This window comes from Peromyscus maniculatus, chromosome 23 (genome assembly GCF_049852395.1).
Source record: "Peromyscus maniculatus bairdii isolate BWxNUB_F1_BW_parent chromosome 23, HU_Pman_BW_mat_3.1, whole genome shotgun sequence".
NCBI lineage: Eukaryota > Metazoa > Chordata > Mammalia > Rodentia > Cricetidae > Peromyscus > Peromyscus maniculatus.
Genome location: NC_134874.1, coordinates 42,830,649 through 42,856,161, shown reverse-complemented (window position 1 = coordinate 42,856,161; position 25,513 = coordinate 42,830,649). Strand labels below are relative to the sequence as shown.

Sequence of the window (25,513 nt, the reverse complement as noted above, 5' to 3'; positions counted from 1 at the left end):
GGGATACTTGCTAGGACCCCGTGGTCACCCATGGACTCATTTCTGAAGCCCTCCCAGGGACCAGGTGGGGCACCTGGGGAACTTGACCAAGTCACACCTTCCCGTGAGTGAAAGATGGAATGGGAGACCCTTCCTCCCGCTGAGAGGCTTGCGTGTGCCCCCAAGCCTCTCTGTGTGCACAGTGTTTCAGCGCACAGGACCTGTGAGCGGTGAGGAATTAAGTGTTTATGAGCTGGTCAGAACAGCGCCCCCTGCAGGAGGTGCCACGGAAATGTAAGTGGTGACCAGAGTGACATATGGGCAGAGTCACGGGCTAGCCCTGTGGCATTCCGCCCTCTGCAGGTCAGCTTTGTTCCCCGCCCCATGTCGTCCTTCTCCGTTGGCCTACCCTGTGTCTTAGCTGGACTGCCCTGGGCTGGTGGCTATGCCTCTCTGGATTTGTTTCCTGCTGCTTCTGATGGGGTCAGGGGTGGAAAGCAAGTCTCCTCAAGGGCTGGAGGTGGGGGTCGATCTGGGGGCGCACTGTGGGTCCCCAGTGCCCAGGATAGGAGGTAGTGGCGTCCTTGTGGTCAGAGGAGGTCACAAGCCAGGCCTGGCAGCAGCCTGGCCATCATGCCTTTGCTCAAGACCTGTTGTTCACAGTGCCACTCCGGGCCTCAGTTTCCCCATTTGGGCAAGATGGCCCCCGAGGCCCTGCTTTCTCCTTAGAGTTGAGTGGCTTTGGACATAAATGCTTTGTTTTGTTGAGACAAGGTCTCCCTCTAGAGACCTGCCTGTCCTGGAACTCGCTATGTAGACCAGGCCAGCCTTGAACTCACAGAGACCCATGTGCCTCTGCCTTCTGAGTGCTGGGATGAAAGGCGTGTGCCCCCACACCCGGCTTGACATAAGTGTTTTTTGTCTTCTAGAAACTTCAGTGCCCTCCGGAAGGAAGACATTTACGAGAACAACAAGCTGGTGAGTTGGCTAGCTGATGCCGGCTGTCTGTCCTTTAAGCCCTCTGCCTCAAGCCTCTGCCACTGCTATTCAGGGGTCCCATTCTGGGGATTTGGCCTCCCCACAGCTCCTCAGCCAGTCCCAAACTGGGCAATCTGTGTTCTGAGCTGGGCAATCTGTGTTCTGAGATCAATGTTTGATCTTGGGTCCTAGGCCCCATGAACTCCTCTCTTCCTCACTGGGACAGTGAGGCCCCAGGGAGTAGCAGCCAACCTCCTTTCTTGTGGGTGTCCTGGCTGATCTACCCAGGGCAGAGCAAGGCCCCAGAAGCTGTGGGAGGGTGGGTCCTGGGGATTCTGGGGGTAGGCAGGATCGCCTTCCCGGGCCCCTTGATTCAAGACCTACTTCCATGTGCCAGCCTAAGTCACCCTGCTACAAAATATGCCCCACGCATGGTCCCTTGGACTAACGCACATCTGTTCTTATCTGAGCCAAGCAGGGTCCGCATGGGCCCCTGATACTGCCATCTCTGGGGAGGGCTGAGACAGAGGACGTGAGATGCTTTACCTGCCCAGGCAGGGCAGCCTCTGTAACTTAGCACGAAATACAGTTAAAGACTCAGTTCCGGGCCGAGTCTGGTAGCACATGCCTTTAGTCCCAGCACTGGGGCCTGGGATATGGCTCATTGAGTAAAACTGCTGGTGGGGCAAACATGGAAGACCTAAGTCCAGATCTCCAGAACTGCCAGATGAATGTGGCAGCTGGCCTGGAATGCCGGTGCATGGGAGGTGGAGAGAGGGGACCCCAAGAGCAAGCTGTCTAGCCAGACACGCCCAGTTGGCTAACTTGGGATTCAAGCGAGAGACCCTGAATCAATACATAAGGTGGAGAGTGATCCAGGAAGACATCAGTGTCAACCTCCAGCCTCTACATACACAGGCACATAGTAGACACACACTGTATGACATGTACACCCACACACATTTGAACATTTGTGCACATACCCCCCTACCCACCATGCATATAAAAAATAAACATAAGATAGAGAACACTTTCAGGGAACATCTGACCTTGACCTCTGGGTGCCATATACACGTATGCATGCACACATGAACATACCCAAGCGCGCGCGCGTGCACGCGCGCACACACACACACACACACGAGTCAGTTCACTGGGTGTTGGCCGCACTGGGTGTGAGGTGGGAGATGAGTCTGGGATGCACGGATGCCCTGGCAGATCTGTGGATGCTCTCAGGAAGCCATCTTGGGTGGGCGACAGAGTGCTGGGCAGGCCACGCAGCTGAGGGGCCAGGGAGGGGTGGGGTCCTGAGGCAGGTGCAGGGCCTGGTGGAGAAAGGACTTTGGGCTTTCCCTCCGAGCCAGTGAAACTGGGCCCCTGGGATGCGTGGACTGGAGGCTCTCCTTCTCCAGACTCTGCAGGAGAAAGGAATGTCCGGGGAGGAGGTCGCAGAGGGTACACATGGCCTTCAGTGGCAATGGCCTGATCCTGAGCCTGTTCCGTGGGTCAGAGGAGATCTGAGGCTTGCTTGGTATGAGAGTGGCATGGAGACCCTAAAGGGCTGCACATGTGGGAACAGTGTCGGGACCCCAACGTGGCATCCACATGGAGGCCACACAGGCATCTGGAAGAGGAGCCTCAGTGAGGGAAACTACAAGAGAGCCCTGCCAGTCACCGGGGACCAGGGCCAGGACGCCAGTGACCTCTGCCCGGAGCTAAATGGAGTTGGTGGAGTTTTACATTTTTTAGATTTTTATGTATTTTGTTTTTCAGTATTGAGACTTAAACCCAGGGCATACACACTAGGCAGGGGCTCCACCACTGAGCCACACCCCAGCCCCTCACTGGGGGATTCTAGGCAGGTGCTCTACCACTGAGCCACACCCCAGCCCCTCACTGGGAGATTCTAGGCAGGGGCTCTACCACTGAGCCACACCCCAGCCCCTCACTGGAGTTTCTAGGCAGGTGCTCTACCACTGAGCCACACCCCAGCCCCTCACTGGGGCATTCTAGGCAGGGGCTCTACCACTGAGCCATATTCTCAGCCCCCATTCTTACTTTTGATTTTGAGATAGTATTCTTAACTAGGCCTGGCTGGCCTTGAACTCACTCTGTAGCCCAGCATACCCTTGAGCTCATAATCATCCTGCCTCAGCCTCCTGAGCAGCTGAGATAGGCCTGCAGCCACAGTTGGCAATCTGAGAAGGGCTTGAGTTGGTGGAGGCCATCAGCAACCTGAGGTGGGTCCCTCAGTGAGACCAAGAGTCAGATGGGGACAGGGAATACAGAGGGAGCCTGAGGGGTTACTTAGTGAGGAAAGCAAGTGGGGAGGGCCAAGCAAAGACATAGGTCAGTGCCGGGCAGTCGCCGTGCATGCTTTTAATCCCAGCACTCGGGAGGCAGAGGCAGGCGGATCTCTGTGAGTTCGAGGCCAGCCTGGTCTACAGAGTGAGTTCCAGGAAAGACATAGGTCAATAATTGTAGCCTCCCTGGAGCTTTGGTGCTGGAGGCGGGTGGCAGCCAGTGAAGGTGGGAGAGGCACTGAGCTGTCAATCTACCCGGCTGGTATGCAGTAAGTGCTCTGTATGTGCGGGTTCCTGGCCTCCTCAGCCCAGTGCATCCTGTCCCCATCACAGGGATCAGCCACATCATGGGCAAGCTGCTCTAAGTGGTTGACTTTTGGCCAGCAGGGCTGTGGAGGCTCAGAGCTGTTTTCTAGAGTGATAAATAAGCCCCAGGGATGGGGTGAGCACATACCCTAAGAGCCTCCCAGAGTCAGGCTGGGTAGGACAAGCCTGTACCTCCTAGTCCTAGATACTTGGGAGGCTGAGGCAGAAGGATTATGAGTCCAGGGCCAGTGCTAGCACTGGGGGTGTGGCTCAGTGGTAGAGCCCCTGCCTAGAATCCCCCAGTGAGGGGCTGGGGTGTGGCTCAGTGGTAGAGCACCTGCCTAGAATCCCCCAGTGAGGGGCTGGGGTGTGGCTCAGTGGTAGAGCACCTGCCTAGAATCCCCCAGTGAGGGGCTGGGGTGTGGCTCAGTGGTAGAGCCCCTGCCTAGAATCCCCCAGTGAGGGGCTGGGGTGTGGCTCAGTGGTAGAGCCCCTGCCTAGAATCCTCCAGTGAGGGGTTGGGGTGTGGCTCAGTGGTGGAGCACCTGCCTAGAATCCCCCAGTGAGGGACTGAGGTGTGGCTCAGTGGTAGAGCATCTGCCTAGAATCCCCCAGTGAGGGGCTGGGGTGTGGCTCAGTAGTAGAGCACCTGCCTAGAATCCCCCAGTGAGGGACTGAGGTGTGGCTCAGTGGTAGAGTACCTGCCTAGAATCCCCCAGTGAGGGGCTGGGGTGTGGCTCAGTGGTAGAGCACCTGCCTAGAATCCCCCAGTGAGGGGCTGGGGTGTGGTTCAGTGGTAGAGCACCTGCCTAGCAAGTTGGAGGCCCTGGGTTCACAGCACCTGCCCCCAACATAAAACTAGCCCTCTGGGTCTGGTCTCCTGGGGAATATCTGTTGGGACATTGAACCTTTATACAAGCAGACAGATGAGCCTGGGAGGTCACTCAGGCAGGAGTCCTTGGACTTTTAGCCCAGGCTTCTTAGTATTTTCTCTTTCATCCGGGTTGGTTTCCCAGCAATAGTTCTTTCCATTGTCTGCCCTGCTGATTTAACCCCCCCTCCAGGCCTTCCAAGTGGCAGAGGAACAGTTGGGCATCCCAGCCCTGCTAGACGCCGAGGACATGGTGGCCTTGAAGGTTCCAGACCGGCTGAGCATCCTCACCTACGTGTCACAGTATTACAACTACTTCCACGGCCGGTCCCCAAGTGAGTCCTTGTCCAGGAGGGCCCTGCCATGCCGGGTGCATGGTCAAGACTGCCGACGCTTCAGGACCACCAGCCCATGCTGCGGTTCTTCCTCTTGGGCTCCATGCCCACCCTCAGTCCCCATGCCACAGCACTGAGCCCTAGGGTGGGCAGTGATGCAGGGAGGGTACCTTTTGGAGACGACTCATGTGAGTCCTCATAGCTGTATCTGTTACCAAGGCAACCAGAGGCCTTTGTGCAAGTATAGAGTGAGGCCCCTGGGCTCCCTTATTCCCCAACCTGGTCCTGCCGGGGAACTCTAAGGAAGGCTTGTGCCTACTGTGTGCTCCCAGATGCACTGTTGTCCTGGTCTTTCTGTCCTCAACCCCCAAGGTCTTAGACAGCTGTCGGAATCATTCGGCAGACCCTGGGTGACGCATGGTTGGCTGTGGCAATGGAGGCTGTGTGGCCCAGGCAGGGCGGACAGACCGGGTCTTCACCCAGCCCATGAGTGGGGAGCTGTTTGGCTTCCTGCACCACATTCCTCTTATAGCTTTAGAAATCTCCGGAATCCCCCTGGGCCGAGGGCCAGCCTGGAATGGTGGTTTGGAAACAGAAAAGTCCCTTTCCGTGACCCCAGATGGGGTTGTCGGCTGGGAGACGGGGTGAGGGCCAGGCCAGGGTTTGCTGGAAAGAATGTGCCCCGGGGCTGTCCTTACCCAGCTCTGCACCCCGCCAGCTGTCCTAGGAGGCCCATGCCTTCCACTGTGGGCTCAGGGACCTCTTAGGGGGTACGAGCTCTGGGTGAGACCCTCCTAACCCCTGTTCCCTGTGTCTCATGCCAGTTGGAGGCATGGCTGGTGTGAAGAGACCCTCGTCAGACTCGACTGAAGAACATTCTGGAAAGAAGGTCCTGTCCCAGCCTGCCGCCAAGTTGCCCTCACCTGCTCCAGCCCAGAGGTCACCACTGTCTCCAGCTAGGACAAACCCCGTGGTTCGGAGGAGTGAGGGAGGTTCGGAGAGGCCATCCCCAAAGGCTGTAAGCATACCTTGGTTGAGTGGGCATTGTAGGGCCAGCTGTATACCCAAACACAGAGCTGTGTGGGATATTCTCTTAGGGCACAGTACCCCTCCCCATGCTTTGCATCCAGCGCACCCACTGAGGTGGCTCTGCTGGGCTCCGGTTCAATGTGACAAGCACTGTGAATCCCGTAATACAGATGGGTAAACTGAGGCCATCCAGATGGGATGGAGCTGAAACCGCAGACCTTTCTGGGCTGGTTTAGATTGTCCTCTTTCCTAGATGGGAAGGGACACTGGGTTGGACCTTCCGTCCCTGGCCAGCCCTGCAGTGCTGAGCTTGAGTGCCCCCTGCTGTTCTTTAGTGGTTACTGTAGGTTCCATGAAGCCAGAGCAAGGCCGGCCTGGATGCTGGGGGAACTGGCCTGATCCCAGAGCCTGGCAGGGTAGCAGAAGGAATTAGGTTTGTCTCTAGCCCCACACTGGGTCCCCAGGATCTCCGAAATCAGTCTCCTGCTCCCCGACAGGGCCGGTCTGGAGGTCCTGAGTGTGCAGCCATGCCCCTGCCTTGGCTAGTGGCTCCCCAGGGTCTCAGTTCTCCAGCCTATACAATGGGATCTCTTGGCCACCCCTGGGCTGAGGTGGGAATCTGGAACCGTCAGCTGCCCCTCAGCAGCTCCCGACCCTTCCCTGCAGGCTCTGGGAACTGCAGGCAGCTCCGTCAGCAGCATCTGTGGGGTCTGTGGCAAACATGTTCACCTTGTGCAGCGGCACCTGGCTGATGGGCGCCTCTACCACCGAAGCTGCTTCAGGTATGGTCCCCGCTGCATGTCTGGGTGCACACTTCCTGTTCACACACCTCCCCCAGCTCCCGGGACAGCACTGCTGAACCCTAATGTCCTCCTCTAATGTCCCCTCAGGGTGTCCTAGACACACTGACTCAGTTTCCCTTGTTATCCAAGCCCTTTGTGTTTTTTATTTTGTTTTGTTTTGCCTTGAAGCAGGGTTTCTCTGTGTAGCCCTGGCTGTCTTGGAACTCACTCTATAGACCAGGCTGGCCTCGAACCCACAGAGATCCACCTGCCTCTGCCTCCCAGGTGCTGGGATTAAAGGCCTGCGCCACCACTGCCAGGCTGTGTTGAGTTTTTTGACTCTGTGACTCTTGTCTTCTTGTCTCCCTGAAGCTTCTAGATTTGGGGGACAAGGAGTGAATCTCAAGTCCATCTTCTTCGAGCTTGGGGTAGTTGGATTCCTGAAAAGGGGGCACACTATGTAGCCTTTGTGTACGCATCTGGTGACATGTTTGAGCACTTTCTGTGGTGTCCACAGCCCTGACAAGCGTGCCAGTGGGAGCTGTAACTCATTGAAATCACCAACGAGCATTTGTTGGATAAATCAACGGCCTCATGAGTAGATACGGGACTACGGCAATGTGTGCTTTTGGGAGAGTGACATGAATGAGTGACTGAGGCAGGGTGCAGCTCTGAGTCTCTGTGGCTTTCCTTCCACAGGTGTAAACAGTGCTCCAGCACGCTGCATTCAGGGGCCTACCGTGCCACGGGAGAGCCGGGCGTCTTTGTCTGTACTCATCACAGCTCAGAAGTCACCTCCGGGAGCCCCAAGTTGTCAAAACTGGCCTCCAGACAACCAGGGGCTGCTGCTGCAGACACCAGGCCAAGCAATGCCTCCCGGAAGGTTCAGGAAGCAAATGGACTCGGAGAGGTGACACCATTGAGGGCCAGGGCAGCAGCCTGGGAGTCCGCTGGAGGCGGCAACATGACTGCCAGAGGCTTTGTCCAGACTGAACTTAGCCAGCCAGCCACCTCCCGTGTCCACGTGGGGAGCCCCGCAGGGCCCAGGCTGCCCACGAGCCCAGTGGCCACTACTTCTGTGAATAGCAAAGCCGTCACCCACGTGACTAATAGCTCCCCGACAGGATGGTCATCACCTGCCCAGGGCAGCACAGCGACCATCGGCTCTCGTCCTGTGGTGTACCCAAGTGCTCTGGACTCTCCCCCGTCTGTGCCCCAAGGCCAGGCAGCTTCAAAAGGTGTCAAGACTCAGCTCAGCTTGGGCACAGCATCTCCAAACTCAACGGCCACCCCAGCCTGGACCCCCGCAGCCTCTAGGACCCAGCAAGCCCGAGAGAAATTTTTTCAGAATCCTGCCCCATCCCCAGCCAGCAACAGTACTGCCAGCAGGGTCCCCTCTGTGGTGACTACCTCCACCAGCAAGGTCCCCACTGTGGTGAATGCCCCCAATGGCAGGGTGTCCACTATGATGAATACTTCCACCAGCAAGGTACCCACTGTGGTGAATGCCTCTACCAGTAAGGTCTCTACTGTGGTGAATACTTCCACTAGCAAGGCTACCACTGTGGTGAATGCCCCCACCAGCAAGGCCTCTACTGTGGTGACTACCTCCACCAGCAAGATCACCACTGTGGTGAATGCCCCCAATGGCAGGATCCCCCCTGTGGTGACTACCTCCACCAGCAAGGTCACCACTGTGGTGAATGCCCCCACTGGTAAGGTCCCGGCCACGCTGAATGCCTCTGCCAGCAAGGTCTCCGCTGCTGTGGATACCCCTGCCCAGGAGAGCAGTCGAGAGCAAGCGCTAAGTGTCCTTAGGAAGGCCTTGCCAGGGCTGGCGGGAGCTGGTACCCAGGCTCCAAGCAGGTAGGTGGGAGGGATGTGGGGTGTGGCTATGGCCTGCCCACCAGGACATGGGGAAGTTCTGTTCCTCCATGACTGTGTGGCCTTAGCTTCCTTATCTGGAAAGCGGCGGTGGGGGACAGGATAGACGCAGGGACTCTGGTCTTACCGGCTTCAGTGGCTGCAGGTGGCCCACACTAGACTGGTTCTCCAGGACCCTTATGCCTGTCTTGTGGACAGGAAAACAGGTGTTGAGCTGGGAGCAGCACTGCCTGGCTCCGTGCCTTGGGTAACTGGTGTGAGTGGAGCTGGGTTCTGAGCCTCTCTTTGTGCCTGGCACCAATGGTGTCTCCCACTAGACACTGACCGTACGGTGCAGATAGAGGGGGCAGTCACTCCTCACAGGACAGCTTCAGTGGCAGAAGCATAGCCTGTGGCAGCCCGCACTCCACCAGGGCTCCAGGGGAGGCTCCTTTCACTCCAGCATGCGGAGGGGCCGGGCGTTCCTTGGTTGGTGGCAGCCTCCGTCCATCTCTGATTCCACTGTTGTTTGGGCTACACTTTCCCCGTCTCTTCTGCCTTTTTTCTTTCGTAGAGTGCTGGAGATGGAAGTGAGGGCATCCCACGTGCTAGGCAGGGGCTCCTCCACTGAGCCACACCCTAGCCCCTCACTGGGGAATTCTAGGCAGGGGCTCTACCACTGAGCCACACCCCAGCCCCTCACTGGGGGATTCTAGGCAGGTGTTCTACCACTGAGCCACACCCCAGCCCCTCACTGGGGGATTCTAGGCAGGTGCTCTACCACTGAGCCACACCCCAGCCCCTCACTAGGGGATTCTAGGCAGGTGTTCTACCACTGAGCCACACCCCAGCCCCTCACTGGGGGATTCTAGGCAGGGGCTCTACCACTGAGCCACACCACAGCCCCTCACTGGGGGATTCTAGGCAGGGGCTCTACCACTGAGTCACACCCCAGCCCCTCATTGGGGGATTCTAGGCAGGTGCTCTACCACTGAGCCACACCCCAGCCCCTCACTGGGGGATTCTAGGCAGGGGCTCTACCACTGAGCCACATCCCAGCCCCTCACTGGGGGATTCTAGGCAGGTGCTCTACCTCTGAGCCACACCCAGGTCTTTTTTTTTTTTTAAATTATGTATGATGTGTGTGGGGAAGGAGTGCATATGTCACAATGTCTGTGTGGAGGTCAGAGACTGATTTTATGGAGTCAGTTTTTCCTTCCACCTTCATGTGGGTTCTGGGGGTTGAATTCAGGCTGCCAGTCTTTCATGGCAAGTACTTTCTTTTCTTTTTTTAATTTATTTATTCTTTTATATACATTAGTGTTTTGCCTATATGAATGTCTGTGTGAGGGTGTCAGATCTTGGAGTTACAGACAGGTGTGAGCTGCCTTGTGGGTGCTGGGAATTGAACCCAGGTCCTCTGGAAGAGCAGTCAGTGCTCTTAACTGCTGAGCCATCTCTCCAGCCCTCATGGCAAACACTTTCATCCACTGAGCCTTCTCGCCAGCCCAGTCCTGGTGTTTTTGAGACAAGGTCTCACGTATCCCAGCCATCTGATTCACAAGCTGGCCTTCAACTCCAAGTCCTCTTGCCTTAGCGTCCCCAGTGCTGGGATCTCAGGTGTGCACTGCCACACCTGTGTGTGTCTGTCTCCTGTAAGGTTAGTGGTGTTGAATGAGGGCCCCTGTGCTCTAGTGTGACTGCATTAGTGTGTGGTCACATCTACTAAATGCCCCCCACACACACACGCATTTTTTTGAGACAGGGTTTCTCTGTGTAGCCCTGGCTGTCCTGGAACTCCCTCTGTAGACCAGGCTGACCTTGAACTCAGATGTTTGCCTGCCTCTGCCTCCTGAGTGCTGGGATAAAGGCATGCGCCACCACCGCCCAGCACCTTCCCCCCTTTTTAAAATCAGATCACATCTCAAGCTCCCCAGCGGTTCTCCAGTAGATCTGAGTTTTAGAGTACCCATTCAGTCGAGTACAGCTATGTAGTGAGTCAAGAGCGTCTATCCTGGGTTGGTCTTTGATTTCAGGGTGGGAAACTCCTTGTTTGTAACTGCCCAGAGGCTTTTGGGCTGGTCCTAGGGTGAGGAAGAGAACACGCCGCTGCTCTTGGGCTGTGATAGGCGCCTCTGTCTTAGCCCTGCAGAATGGGCTTGCCAGAGCTTGGAGTGGTGCCACGTGTCGTCTGGGCTCTGTGTACCTGCATGTGAGTTACCTAAGGGAATATAGGTAACCCAAAGCCACGCAGCCCAGGTGGGGCTGGTGCCTGGCTGGACTGTGCAGCCTATGAGTAACTTAATACTGAGCTGGGCAAGTATCGGCCAGCCTGTGGCTCCAGCCAGGGCCCTCCCTCCTTGGTGCTTCAGCTCTGGTACCCCAGGCATAGCATACTTGGGGGACATTTTAATGCAGTGCACACCAGATTTAATAGCATAAAGCAGCTTCCAGTGCACGGAAGTACCACAAGCAGATGCCATGGGTCATCTGGCCTGGGGTAGATTGTCCTCAGTTCATTGGGGTCACTCTGGAAACTATCTTCTTGAGGGGGTGACTCCTGGATTCTCCCATACCTGATGCCCACTCTCTTCCCCACAGGTCTTCCCCAGCCACGTCCTCTGTCTCAATCACCCTTCCCAAGAATGAAGTGCCACAAAAGGTTCCCCCAGCCAAGCTATCACATTCAACTACGCCCCAGCCCCCCGCTTCGAAGATGGAGTCTACAGTCCCCCTGAGTGTGGGCAATACCCCCTGGGCATCCGTATCACTCCAGATTGGCAACAAGAGCCTGGGTACATCTCCAGGGGTTGGTAAGACCAGTGCTGGCTCCAGACCCCAAGCAGAGGCGGCAGTAGTGAAGGGTGAGAGTCCCTGCTATGGTGTGGGGAGGGGTGGAGGGATACAGGGCCCTGGGGTTGGCCACTCCCCAAGTGTTGCTGTATGCCCCAGATGCCTTTCTCTTTGAAGGGTGTTCTGGGTGTCTGCTGTCCTGTGGCCCAGCTCTCAGAACCCATAGTCCTCTATGGGTCTTCATCTGCTGGCTGTGTGGCTGTGGCCAGTGTCCCCAGGGTCACACCATAATCATTGTCATGATTCATATGTAATCCCAGGTCATGTTGCCTTCTGTCCTTAGCTGTGTCCCCAGGGTGCAGAAAGAGGCCTTGTCTACCTTCACAATGGCTCTGCCTAGAACTGGGGTCCTGCTGTCCCCCGGCAACTCTTTCCAGACACCCCGGGTCCACATACCCCTGCCCTGTCTGTAAATGTCTGGGGAAGTGGGGTTCACGATGCACCACCACAAAGGTGTCTTTCTGTAACTTGCCCTTTGACTGGGCTCACTGTTTAGTGCACTGTTAGGCATGAGCCAAGAGTGACCATGGGTAGGTAGCCATGCCCAGCCGTTGAACACCATGTCGCCCATCACAGAGACTCCGTCCAGAGTTCCCCTTCCATGTCAACACCCATTTGACAGATTGGAAATTGAGGCCTGGAAAGGAGTAGTGATCCAGGGGTACACAGCAGCCAGGCTGGAAGCCCCACCTCTGTCCTGTGTGCCGGGCTGGCTCTGGGGGTGTTGGAAGGTGCAGTTGGCTGTGAAGAGACATCCCCACCTGTCTCACCTACTTGGTCTGTTTCTCACACTCAGGTCCAGGCTCCACCTCTCAGGAAGGCCAGGAGGAGGGGCCAGAAGGGTGGAGGGCCCGCCTGAAGCCGGTGGATAAGAAAAACTCGGCAAGGAGGTGAGCAGGGCTGGCTGCTTGCTGGCAGGGCCACACCCGTGCCTGTGGGTCTGCTGTATGAGTTGGCCTAGCACACAGCAGGTGCCTAATTAAGTATGTGTGGAAGCATGCCGGTATACATCCAGGAATTGACACAGCTCTGGCCAGAAGGCATGCATACACTCGGACCTTTCAGTATCCATAGAAAAAGTTGATTCACACCAGCTTGAGTGTCCTGGGACCCTTCACCTGCCAGCTTAAGGGATGTGGTGACTTCAGAGCAGCTGTGCCATGCCAGGCAGCTCGCACGAGCCTGGCTTGGGGTGGGTGTCAGTGCGTCTGGTCCCTGCAAGCCTGAGGCACCCTGCACCCCACACGGAGCATGTGGGGGCCCACAGCCCTGTGCCCTGGGGGTGGAAGCAGACAGGTTCTGGAATTAGAGGCCAGGATGACGCAGGCCTGGCCAGGTGGCTTCCTTCAGAGCATGTGGATCTTGGACATAGGCGAATGGCTTTGAGACAGACTCCTGGCTGTCCCTGTCTGGGCTGGGCCTCACCTTATCTTCCACCTAGGACTCTGGAGCAAAAAGAAGTTCCAGTCCTGGTGGAGCCGAGGGCAGGGGACGCTCCTAAAAAGGCTTCCAGCAGCTCTGAGCCCAGCATCCACATCATCTTGACTCCCATTCAGCACAAGAGGACACCATGCCCGGCTGGTTCCGGGCCCAACCCTGAAGGTAATGGAAGAACTCAGGTGTGTCCTTGTGTGAATTATGTACTCTGACTGGGGTCAGGCAGAGGCCCTGCTCAGCTAGAGGGGGTGCTTACATATGGTATGGATGTGTGTACATGTGTGTTCCTGGATGGGCTTAATGTGCACTCATGTATTCAGGCACAAGATATATGTGTGCATACATATGTATGATACATGTATATGGGGGATGTGTATATGTGCATGTTCAGACATAGGATTTATGTATGCACACATATTTGGGTATCAACATGTACATGCATGCTTAGATATAAGAGATATGTGTAAATATTTGTGTTCATATATGTGTGCACACATGTTCACGCATGGTATATATGTGTACTAAGCGTGTTCAGGTATAGTCTGCATGCCCATGTGTGTTCAGGCATGGAATATACATGTGTGAGGCATGACTTGTATGTGTACACATGTATATTCATGCATGGGATGTATTGTGTGAGGCATGTTCAGGCATAGTCTGTGTATGTGTGTGTCAGGCATGTATGCACGTGCATGTTTAGGTGTGCCTGTGAATGACTATGTGTTGGGCCAGGTTTGCGTTAGCACAGCTGTGCCCTTAGTGGGCCACTTCCCAGGTCACACTCTGTGATGTCAGTGGCACTGGCTTTGTGGGTCTGTTGGATGCTGCCTCCCTGGTGGATGTGGCCAGTCGGGGCAGGACAGGCGCCCTACCATGGTAGGTGTGTGGTGCTGTAACACTGTCTGCCTGGGACAGAGTAGGAGCTTAGAGCCCGGCTCCTCTCAGTGTCGGGGCTCTGGCCAGCAGGCCTCACATGCCTCTGCCCACTGCTTTTGTGCCGGCAGCCCCCTCTCCTGCCCCATCACACCGTAAGAAACTAGCTGTCCCTGCCAGCCTGGATGTTTCTGCCGATTGGCTCCAGCCAGAGCTCAAGAAGCAGGAAGCTCAGGCCAGGAACCGGAAGGAGGAGAAGACACCCATGTGGGGGACACGAGGTTGGTCCCAGAGATGTCATTCTGCTGGGAAGGTGGTAAAGGGGGCAATGCCTGCTGGAGCTCATGGCCTAAAATAGAGGGGTCGGGTCATGTCCAGGCCGCATCCGGGTTCTGTTAGGCTTGGTGCCCTGAGACTGGGCCTCAGTCGTCCGTCTGTTTTCTAGAGAGGCCGGCAGCCCTGGACAGTGCTCCACATGGTGAGACCGTGACCTCCCCAGTCAGGGTGAGTCATCTGGGTATCAGGGGACAGCTGGGCTTTGGTCCTGGGCTTGTGCTCACTCTCCATTGGTCCCCCAGCTGCACCCCAACTACATCCCCGAGGAGGAGCTGCAGAGACAGCTGCAGAACATTGAGAATCAGCTGGACATCCTGGAGCTCCGGGGTGTAGAGCTGGAGAAGCGGCTGCGGGCAGCCGAGGGAGGTAAGCAGCTTGGGGCTTGCCCGTACCCCTGGCCATGCCCCAGAGCTGACCGTGTGCCCACTGGTGGCTGGTGGCCACACTCTGTCAGCTTTTCATGCTCCTAAATGACTGTCCACACCTTTACTGGCGGTCCACACTCGCAATGGCTGGCCACATCTCCATGGGCTGACTATATGCTACAGCTGGCCATGCCCATGAGCTGGCCTTACCCCTATTGCCCAGGTCATATTCCTATAGGCTGGTCACACCTACACTGGATGGCCGTGGCAACACTGGTTGGCCATCCCTTACTGGTTGCAGATTGACCATGCCCCTTACTGGTGCAGGCTGGCTCCACCCCACACTAGTTGCAGATTGGCCACGCCCAGGCTGACTGCAGGCCCTCCTGAGTACCTCTGGCTAGCTTTCACCCTGTCCCAGGTCTGCCCTTCTGCACCAGGGTGGGTACCAGGCACTCTGTGGCTTCTCTGCCCGAGCTGTGTCTCTCCACAGATGCTTCAGAGGATAGCCTCATGGTGGACTGGTTCCGGCTTATTCATGAGAAGCAGCTGCTGCTGAGGCTCGAATCGGAACTCATGTACAAGTGAGACCCCTGAGCCTTGCAGTGCCCTGGATGTGGTGGGGACAGCCTGGTCAGGCTGGGCCTCAGTCATGTGTGTCCTGCAGGTCCAAGGACCAGTGCCTGGAGGAGAGGCAGCTGGACCTCCAGGAAGAGCTGCGGAGGCTAATGGACAAGCCAGGTACTCGTCTGTCCCTAGGAAGCCTGGCCTGAGAGCCACAGACCTGTGTGCCAACTTCCCCATTTGCCCTGCCTTGACCCATGAGAGTCTAATGGTGATATGGTTGTGGCTAAGCCACGAGGCTTCTGGCGTTTGTTCCTATGCTTCTGGCTGTGTGACCTCAGACAAATGCCTTAGCTGTTCTGTGCCTAAGTGTGATGCTCTTCAAAGTAAGGACCTCATAGTATGCTCCCTGCTCTGCCCCCTGACAGCCAGCTAGTGAGGGATTCCGAGGGTGACGTGAGGGGGGCACTTTGAGCAGTGAGGACAGCCTTCACACCACATCCTGCCTGTAGGACCCCTGCCTCAGCCTTGCATAATACAGACACAGATACCAGAGGCTCCCCACTCAGGCTGTGTGGCCCGGTTCCTGATCCAGCCCATGCTGCCAGCTCCTCCACCATGCATTGCTCTCCATCGGAGGAGTCCAGCACACAGACGTGTGACTATCCTGTCCCTGAGCAGAATGGGGCTCCTACTGATGGCAGGCTGTCCCCACAGAGGGTCTGAAGTCCCCCAGGGACCGCGAGCGGGAACAGGAGCTGCTGAGTCAATATGTGAACACCGTGAATGACCGAAGTGACATCGTTGACTTCCTGGATGAGGATCGGCTCCGGTGAGGGACAGGGGACCTGGGGAGGGCAGGCTGGGGTCAGAGTTGCTCCCGGCTGGCAGGCTACTCTTACTCAGTGGGACCCAGGTTGCATTTCACAAGAGGACTCAGCTTTGGGGAGGCTAGTCCTCCCTTGGGGGTCTTTCTCACTCAGGACCCTAGCCTTTAAGGACAGCACTGCCCAGTATGGCTAATGAAGGAAACAGCCTGTCATCCATGCTGTCCTGTGTGGCAGCCATGAACAGCCAATACACCACGACCTTTGGCCTGTGAAACTGAACAGTTGAGTCTAAAATGGCTTATTTTTTTTTTAAAGATTTATTTATTTATTATGTATACAGTGTTCTGCTTGCATGTGTCCCTTCAGGCCAGAAGAGGGCACCAGACCTCATTACAGATGGTTGTGAGCCACCATGTGGTTGCTGGGAATTGAACTCAGGACCTCTGGAAGAACAGCCAGTGCTCTTAACCTCTGAGCCATCTCTCCAGTCCCTAAAATGGCTTTTAAAATGTGATTTGTTTATTTACTATTTATATATGTGTGCCTGTGTTCCTACGAGAATTTATGTGCACCCCATGTGTACAAAGCCAGAAGAGGGCGTCAGATGCTCTGGAACTATGGCGACAGGTGGTTGTGGGCTGCTATGTGGGTTCTGGAGACTGAACCTGGGTCCTCCACTCTTAACTGCTAAGCCATCTCTCCAGCCCCTAAAACTTCTTTTACTTTTATCTTGTATGTGTGGTGCTGGGAGTTAAACTTAGCCTCATGAATTCTAGGCAGGTGCTCTGCCACTGCACCCCCAGCCCCTCACTGGGGGGTTCTAGGCAGGAGCTCTACCACTGAGCCACACCCCAGCCCTTCACTGGGGGATTCTAAGTAGGTGCTCTACCACTGAGCCACACCTCAGCCCCTCACTGGGGGATTCTAGGCAGGGGCTCTACCACTGAGTCACACCCCAGCCCCTCACTGGGGGACTCTAGGCAGGTGCTCTACCACTGAGTCACACCCCAGCCCCTCACTGGGGGATTCTAGGCAGGTGCTCTACCACTGAGTCACACTCCAGCCTCTCACTGGGGGATTCTAGGCAGGTGCTCTATCACTGAGCCACACCTCAGCCCCTCACTGGGGGATTCTAGGCAGGTGCTCTACCACTGAGCCACACCCCAGCCCCTCACTGGGGGATTCTAGGCAGGTGCTCTACCACTGAGCCACACCCCAGCCCCTCACTGGAGACTCTAGTGTTGTGCTATAGCCCGAGCACTGTTGCTACTTTATTTTGAGACATGGTTTAACTAAGTTGCCCAGGCTAGCCTTGAACTCACTCTTTGGCCCAGGTAGACTTGAAACTCAATCCTCCCATCCCATACTTAGCTGGGATGTTATCCCAGAAGTAGCTGGGATCATAGGCCTATACCATCACACCCAGGTTAGCACTTAATTTTAACCAGATATGTGTAGCTGTGTGTTTTCTGGTGGCTGCCAAGCTTCTCCATGGTCCTGAATGTGGCAGGAACTTGAGACAGCTAGTGATGTCATATCCAGTCAAGAGCAGAGGGAGATGAGTGTGAACACGCTTGTGCTCAGCTTGCTCGGCTCTCTTGTGTCAAGTGAGGCCCCATGTCCAGGGCACACAGGGTCAGCCCAAAGCTGAACTTAAGCCACACTCTGTGTGACCCCAACAGGGGCTTACCCAGTGTCAGAACAGGTCATCTGCTCTCCCCAACTCACGGCCGAGTGGCTGGGCTGGGGAGGCAGACAGTTGCCTGGGGATGGAGGGACATGTGGAGACGCTCGTGTTGCAGGGGGATAGCTAGGGCTGGGTGGGGCTGACCCTGGTGTTAGGGTGGAGCGGGGAGAGGGAGAGAGACAGACAGACAGACAGACAGAGACAGAGAGACAGAGAAAGAGAGAGAGAGAGCATGAGAGAGAGACAGAGACACACACACACTCAGAGACACAGAGAGAGACAGAGAGACAGACAGAGACAAAGAGTGAGAGCGAGAGACAGAGACAGAAACAGAGACAAAGAGACAGAGAAAGAGTGAGAGAGAGCATGAGAGAGAGAGAGAGAGAGAGAGCGCGAGAGAGAGATATTGTGGGCACGCACATGTTACCTGTAGCTCTCCAGGGCCCACGCCCTCACAGTCACCCTGTCTCCACTCCAGGGAACAAGAAGAGGACCAAATGCTGGAGAACATGATCCAGAACCTGGGTAATTATGGGTGCACAGGGGGGGCAGGGAGGACAGGCTTCCCAGGTCGGGAGGGGCGGGGCTTCCTATGGGAGTGGGAGCCCCAGGGGCAGCTGGGAAAGAACCGCAGCAGCCTCAGTGGGAGCCTCAGAGGGAGCCTCGTGGCTCTGTCCTCCCCTCAGGCCTGCAGAGGAAGAAGTCCAGGTTCAGCTTGTCCAAGATCTGGTCCTCGAAGAGCAAAGGCGGGCAGACGTGAGCTGTCCGTTGCTGGCAACAGGGCCCTGGCCCTTCTCAGGAAGAGACTGGTGCTGTGACCCCAGACGAGATGCTCCGGGGTCCATGCCTCCCACTCTGGGTCCTTGTATCCTCAATAAAGACATCGACCCTCCCACATGTACCTCCCAGCGTGTCTCTGTGCCAGGGGCCCGGCACCTGTGTCCCAGCCCTGGGCATGTACCAGGCGCTTTGGGTGGCCTCTCATTCTCTGTCCCCTTTCTTCTCTGTGGCTGTGATAAAAATCCAGACAAGGCAACTAGGGAGGAAGAGTTTGCTTTAGCTCCTGGTTCCAGGTTTCAATCTGTCACTGCGGGCAGGGCTTGGAGAAGCTGATCACGTGACATCCACAGGCAAAAGCAGAAAGGAATATGTGCACACTTAGGGCTTAGTTTTCTTCTTTTTTTTGTTTTTCTTTTTATTTTTTCTTTTTATTTTTCTGAGACAAGGTTTCTCTGTGTAGCCTTGGCTGTCCTGGATCTCACTCTGTAACTAGGCTGGCCTTGAACTCACAGAGATCCGCCTGCCTCTGTCTCCAGTGCTGGGATTAAAGGCATGCGTCACCACCACCTGGCTCAGTTTGCTTTTCTACTTTTAGATCATTCTGGTGCCAACCCCAGGGCATTCTGGTGCCAACCCCAGGTGCTGTCCACTTTCTGGCTGGGTCTTTCCACTTCAATTGAGGCAATCAAGACAGTCCCACACAGACATGCCTACAGACCAACCTGATCTAGAAGGCCCCTCACTGAGACTCTTCCCAGCTCACTCTAGTCTGTGTCCAGTTGAAAATCGAAGCTAAGCAGCATCTTCTCTGGACATGTCAGTTGCTCCCTGTCTGTGCAGATGGACAGGAGGACAGAGGGGGACACTATAATAATATGCCCATGGGCCTGGGATCTGTGCCCTGGACACAGGTGACCTGTGGGCATGGGGCAGAAGATGCCTGTGGTTTATGATAGGGTCCTTTGAGTAGCTGCAAGGGTGTGTCTTCTCAAGGCTGGGGTGTACTCTACAGGCTTGAGAAAGACCAGTGGGGGAAGAGGCTTGGGGGAGTCAGGCCACACATGGGCAGGACCGGCTCAGTAGCAATGTGGTTGAGTGTGGCAGTGTGCTGGCTTGTTTTATGTCAACGTGACACAAGCTGAAGTCATCCGAGAGCAGGGAACCTCAATGAAGAAGATGCCTCCATGCCATGTGTGGCGATGCACACCTCTGATCCCAGCACTCGGGAGACAGAGGCCGGCGGATCTCTGAGTTTCAGGCCAGCCTGGTCTACAGAGTGAGTTCCAGGACAGCCAGGGCTACACAGAAACCATGTCTCATCCCCCCCCCCCCCAAAAAAAAAAAGAAAAGAAAACTCCTCTGTAAGATTGGACTGTAGGCAAGCCTGTAGGGTATTTTCTTAATTAGTGATTGACAGCAGAGTGGGAGAGCCCAGCCCATGGTGGGTGGTACCATTCCTGGGCAGGTGGTCCTGGCAGGCTGACCAAGACATGAGGAGCAAGCCATAATCATCAAGCCAGTAAGCAGCTCCCCTCCACGGCCTCTGCATCAGCTCCTGCCTGCAGGTTCCTGCCCTGCTTGAGTTCCTGTCCTGACTTCCTTCAGTGATGAGCAGTGATGTGGAAGTGTGAGCCAGATAAACCCTTTCCTCCCCAGCTTGCTTTGGTCATGGTGTTTCAGCACAGCGACAGAAACCCTAAGCAGCGTGGCCTTGTTCCTTGAGTCTTGGGCTCCATCGGCAACTTGGAGCTCTAGGACCTCTTGTGTATTAAGGGTGCAAGGCTTGGAGGGACCTAGGCAGACCTACCTGGCCCTGGCCCTTGAGTTAGCCACGCTCCCATCTCCCCCATCCCCTGCTTTTCTTTTAATGTTCATTGGTGTTTTACATATGTGTCTGTATAAGGAGTCAGATTCCCCAGAAACTGGAGTTACAGACAGTTGTGAGCTGCCCTGTGTCTGCTGGGAATTGAACCTGGGTCCTCTGGAAGAGCAGCCAGTTTCTTTCTTTTTTTTTTTTTCCTTTATTAAGAAATTTTTTATTCATTTTACATACCAACCACAGATTCCCCATCTCATCTCTCCTCCTGCCCCCCCCCCGCAGCCTTCCTCTCCAACCCACCCCCTCCTCCAAAAAGGTAAAGGCCTCCCATGAGGAGTCAGCAAAGCCTCAGCCAGTTCTCTTAACCCCTGAGCCATCTCTCCAGCTCCCCACCCCCTCTTAAACCATCCAGGGACCCACTGCAGTTCAGCCACTTGACCACCAGGGGAGGCAGGCTGGCACACAGGAGGGCTGGCTGGGGCCGCCAGGAGGTGCCAGGAGCCACTCAGCTTTACAGATAGGGTGGCAACTTGAGGTCTGGGGGGGCGGGCTCTGCAGGTCCTGGAAATCACAAGGCAGGTCAGCCTTGGAGACTGGAACCCAGAGGTTGGATGGCTCTTTGAGCTCCTGGGCTGTGTCCTGGTGGCATCCTTCATTCCCATAGGATGTTTACCTGGCAGGGTATGTATGTGGAAGAGGGACCCTGATCCCCCCGTTATCCAGGCTGCTCTCCATAGACCGCAAATGTCTTGGCACTGCCAGCAGTGCTTGGTGACTTACAGCATGGCCCAGGATCTGACCCCGGCCTGTGTGTAGCATCCTTGCTCTTCTCCAGGGGCCTGGTGCCTGCTGTCCCACAGGGCATAATGGCAGAGAGGGCCGGGAAGTCATCCTTAGAGCACAGGAGCTGAATGCCAAGCACCTCAGTCAGGAGGCAGAGCATGAAGGGCCCGTGGAACACTGGGGTGGCCTTTGGGGACAGATGGCCTGTCTTCACCTGACATCCCCAGCGTTGCAGACTCCACCTGCCACAGGCCACTGGGATAGCTCACAAGGATGAGAGGGGTCCTTCATATGCCCCACGGGAGTCGGAGCCCCAGGACACCAAGGTGTGGTGGCCTTTGGGGACAAATGGCCTGTCTTCACCTGACACCCCCAGCGTTGCAGACTCCACCTGCCACAGGCCACTGGGATAGCTCACAAGGACGAGAGGGGTCCTTCATATGTCCCACGGGAGTCGGAGCCCCAGGACACCAAGGTGTGGTAGCCGGATGTTCTTTGTTGCCTGTGTATACAGCTAGTGCTTAATATGCATGTCATTTCTGTTAACACTTAACCCAGAGCAGTAATATTCCTGTGTGAGTACGGAGTTGGGTATGGGAGTTCTTAGGGGAGGGCCTGTGTCCCCTACACTCATGTCCACATCGGTCTTCAGCCCTGAGGACCAGAGGATGCTGAAGGATGTGCTGGGCTTTGGGAACCAGGTGGGACTGGGGCCGGGCTCTGGGCTCCAGGTGCTGTAGTGGGGAGAAGTGGAGGACGTGAGGTTGACCTTAGGGACTAGGACACTGGACTGACTGGTTTTGGGTGTCAACTTGACACAAGCTAGAGTCATCAGAGAGGAAGGAGCCTCAGTTAAGGAGATGCCTCCATGAGATCTGGCTGTAAGGCATTTTCTCAATTAGTGATTAATGGGAGAGGGCCCAGCCCACTGTGGGTGGGGCCATCCCTGGGCTGGTGGTCCTGGGTTCTATAAGAAAGCAGGCTGAGCAAGCCATGGGGAGCAAGCCAGTAAACAGCAGCACCCTCCGTGGCCTCTCCATCAGCTCCTGCCTCCACAACTCTGTCCTGTTTGAGTTCCTGCCCTGACTTCCTTCAGTGATGAACAGCGATTCTGAAGTGTAAACTGAATAAACCCTTTCCTCCCCAACTTGCTTTTTGATAATGGTGTTTTGCCTCAGCAATAGAAACCCTAAGACACACACTGTGTCTGGGCACATGGTTATGTCCTTGTTGTTACAGGGCTTCACCTCCCTGAAGTACTTCTCACTTCCTCTTCTACTGCCGTGCTGCTGTGCCCGGGGCCTTTGCACTGCCCCCGGGGCCTTTGCACACGCTCTCTGCCTCACAACTGGCTCCTTACTTCCAGGTCTCTGGGTAACTCTGCCTTTCTGTTCTCTCAGAGAGTCCTGAACACCAGATTCGGATGTTTCTCTGTTTCCTGATATCTGAGGTGGATGACCTTGAGGTCAGGGGTGTTCATTTCTCTCCCACTGTGGACCCCATGTGCCAGTAGAGTACCTCACACACAGTGGGTATTTTCTCTGGTATTTTCTGAATGAATGAATGAATGAATGAATGAATGAATGAACGAATGAATGAACGAACGAATGGGTGAAGAGGAAGACCTGTGTCTTGAACCATCAGCTGCTTTTCCAGCCTCAGAGGACATCAAGGCAGCCAGTGTCCACCGGCACAGAGGCAGACCCTGGCTGAGCTCAGTCGTGCACCATCTTGCTGTGGGGCCCTGGAGTTGCACTCTAGAGCCAACTGGAGACGATGACGGGTAAATGAAGGTGACTCAGAGACCCCTGAGGACTCCCTGAGATCATCTCAGAGCTGGGGACCACACCTGGAGCCCAGGGCTGGAGGGTGCTGTGGGCATGCTCAACTGTATCCCTTTCTCCTCAGTCCTGCCTGCGTGGATGCTCGGCCACAGCCGGGTGTGGGTACCCCAGCGTGGGAGGCTCATGGGAGATACTCAAGGGTCACGTGGGGAGTTCAGAGCCCTGAGATGTTCCATGTGCAGTGAGAGGCGGACATGAATTCCATGGTCCCTCCCATCCTCCTAGAGACTTCACCCTTTCAGGACTGGGGCAGCCAAGGGAGTCCAGTCCTGACACCTGCCAACCAGCTCCTCCTGTGGTCTGCATCTGGCAGTTGCTCCTCCCCGAAGTGCCTGCTTTGGCTCCCACTTGCCTCACACATTTGGCGCCCAGCGGACCCGGTCTGCACTGGGACATCACTCTCCTACCACCCACACCATACTTCACCAGAGATCTCTGACCAGGTACCTGTGGCGGGTGCCAGGAGCCTGTTGCTGGTCTACCGAGGTGTCCTCTCTCCTTGGGCTGAGCATCACCCAAAAAGCACAGTTATCCCTCCGTTCCCAGGTTGGAGTGTGGGGGGTTCTGCATTAACTAGTCTCCCAGGTGATTGGAGCTGCTGATGGAGACGGATAGCCCGAGTGCGGCCCATTAAACTTCCAATAAAGAAAATCCCCATACCTTCGTCTGAGGCCGCTGGCACTTTATAAAACACACCGATGTAATCCAATTGAAGGCGCAGCCTGGAGGACACCTTTATCTTATCTCAAATTGAAATTACATCATATTCTCTCCTTAAATTAAAAAGCAAGGATCTTTGTGTTCGCTTCCACACGGTCGTGTAAAACTTAATCGATGGTTTTCAAACATTAGATACCCAATGTGGACCATTTCCAGCCTTGTTATTTATGGGGAAGAAGTTTCCAGTAAGGAGCAGGTTTGTAGATGGAGATGTCAAATGCTGGGCTGGTGCCTGGTGAGATGGCTGTGTCTCTGTCACTAGAGGTCAGGTAGCTGAGGTCAGGGGCTGAGGGACGGTGGGACCACTTTGGGATTGGTGCGTTGGTGTTTTAAGAATTTTCCTGTGAGTAGGGGCTTGTGGTACAGGCTTTTCATCCCAGCTACTAGGGAGGCTGAAGAAACACCATGAGTTTAAAGCAGTGGTTCTCAACCTGTGGGTCATGACCCCATTGGGGTCAAATGATCCTTTTACAAGAGTTGCCTAAGACCATCAGAAAACACAGATATTTACATTATGATTCATAACAGTAGCAAAATTAGTTATGAAGTAGCACCGGAAATAATTTTATGGTTGGGGGTCACCACAACATGAGAAACTGTATTAAAGGGTGGCAGAATTAGGAAGGTTGAGAACCACTGGCTTAAAGCCTCCTTGGGCAAGTAAGTAAGATCTTGTCTCAGAATAAAAAGAAGGGCTGGCAAGATGGCTCAGTGAGTAAAGGTGCTTGCTAGCAAGCCAGAAGACCTGAGTTCAATCCCCCGATTCACATGACTGAAGGGGAGAACCAACTCCTACAGGTTGCTTTCCTCTGACTTCCACACATGTGCCACGGGCTCACGGACACACACAAACTCTCTCACAAACAATTATATAAATGTAATCAACTCTAACATTAAAAAATGTGAAAAACAAGGTGGGAGTATATGTAGCTCAATGGTAGAGCACTTGTCCAGAATTCCCCAGTGAGGGGCTGGGGTGTGGCTCAGTGGTAGAGCCCCTGCCTAGAATCCCCCAGTGAGGGGCTGGGGTGTGGCTCAGTGGTAGAGCACCTGCCTAGAATCCCCCAGTGAGGGGCTGGGGTGTGACTCAGTGGTAGAGCCCCTGCCTAGAATCCCCCAGTGAGGGGCTGGGGTGTGGCTCAGTGGTAGAGCACCTGCCTAGAATCCCCCAGTGAGGGACTGGGGTGTGGCTCAGTGGTAGAGTACCTTTCTAGAATCCCCCAGTGAGGGGCTGGGCATAGCTCAATGATGGACACCTGTCTGTCTATCATGGGTGCTGCCCTGTATTCCAGCTACAGCATCATAAAGTAAAAATTGCTCTAGCTTCTAGTTTCCCCAAACCTCAGTCCTGGCAGCTGAGGGCACTTGGCTGTCTTTTGACATGCGACAGATGACAAGGGACATGCAGGTTAACCACTGCTGATGGGGAAACAGAATCCTCAATGCCCAGCAGCATGCTGCAATGGCCACTGGCCACAGGTGGCTGTTGAGACCTGAATCATGGCCAGAGGAATAAAGGTGTGCCAGAGCTTTAAATACGAGGAACTGCCTCCTTTTCTGTGATGCTGGGGATTGTACCCAAAGCCTCTGGTACACTGGGCAGCTGTTCTAATACTGAGTGACATCCCCCAGCCCCTCACTGGGGGATTCTAGGCAGTGCTCTACCACTGAGCCTCACCCCAGTCCTATTGGTGGGATTTTTGAGAGCACTCAATAGAAAGCATGCAGCATCTGGGCATAGTGGTGCACACCTTCAATCCCAGCACTAGGAAGCAGAGGCAGGTAGGCTGCCATGAGTTCGAGGCCAGCCTGCTCTACAAAGTGAATTCCAGGATAGCCAGGACTACACAGTGAGACCCTGTCTCAAAATAAATAAATAAATAAATAAATAAATAAATAAATAAATAAATAAATAAATAAATAAAATTAAAAAAAAGAGAGACCGAGAAAAATAGACACCATATCACTAGCACCTCCCTTGCATCACAATTATTCAAATGGCAATATTTTAAGCGCCTCAGCATGTGTGTGAGGTCAGAGGACGACATGGGGAGTCAGTTCTCCCCTCCATCCTGTTGGTCTCGAGGGAAACATTCACATCTGCAGGCATGATATCAAGCACCTTTACTGGCCAAACCATCTGGCCAACCACTTTACTCATTTTTTTAAATGTGGC

The 25,513-nt window shown here is 55.1% G+C and overlaps 1 protein-coding gene across 2 annotated transcripts in view; it reads left to right on the top strand.

Annotated features, from left to right (window-relative positions):
• Window positions 1–18,288, top strand: part of Micall2 (MICAL like 2) — a 29,810-nt gene extending 11,522 nt beyond the window's left edge. Inside the window, exons 2-17 of one of the 2 annotated variants that reach the window (XR_013047852.1) lie at window positions 909–957; window positions 4,631–4,772; window positions 5,597–5,790; window positions 6,468–6,583; window positions 7,283–8,449; window positions 11,048–11,310; window positions 12,096–12,189; window positions 12,741–12,901; window positions 13,741–13,890; window positions 14,055–14,113; window positions 14,188–14,311; window positions 14,804–14,894; window positions 14,961–15,051; window positions 15,592–15,706; window positions 17,870–17,916; window positions 18,078–18,288. Coding sequence is in view for 1 of the 2 variants with exons in the window: in XM_006991102.4 (XP_006991164.1) it covers window positions 909–957; window positions 4,631–4,772; window positions 5,597–5,790; window positions 6,468–6,583; window positions 7,283–8,449; window positions 11,048–11,310; window positions 12,096–12,189; window positions 12,741–12,901; window positions 13,741–13,890; window positions 14,055–14,113; window positions 14,188–14,311; window positions 14,804–14,894; window positions 14,978–15,051; window positions 15,592–15,706; window positions 17,870–17,916; window positions 18,078–18,151 (2,920 nt within the window). In the remaining variant the exon portion in view is untranslated. The remainder of the gene's footprint in view (window positions 1–908; window positions 958–4,630; window positions 4,773–5,596; window positions 5,791–6,467; window positions 6,584–7,282; window positions 8,450–11,047; window positions 11,311–12,095; window positions 12,190–12,740; window positions 12,902–13,740; window positions 13,891–14,054; window positions 14,114–14,187; window positions 14,312–14,803; window positions 14,895–14,960; window positions 15,052–15,591; window positions 15,707–17,869; window positions 17,917–18,077) is intronic. The other variant, XM_006991102.4, reaches the window with a different exon arrangement.
• The last annotated feature ends 7,225 nt before the right edge of the window (window positions 18,289–25,513 follow it).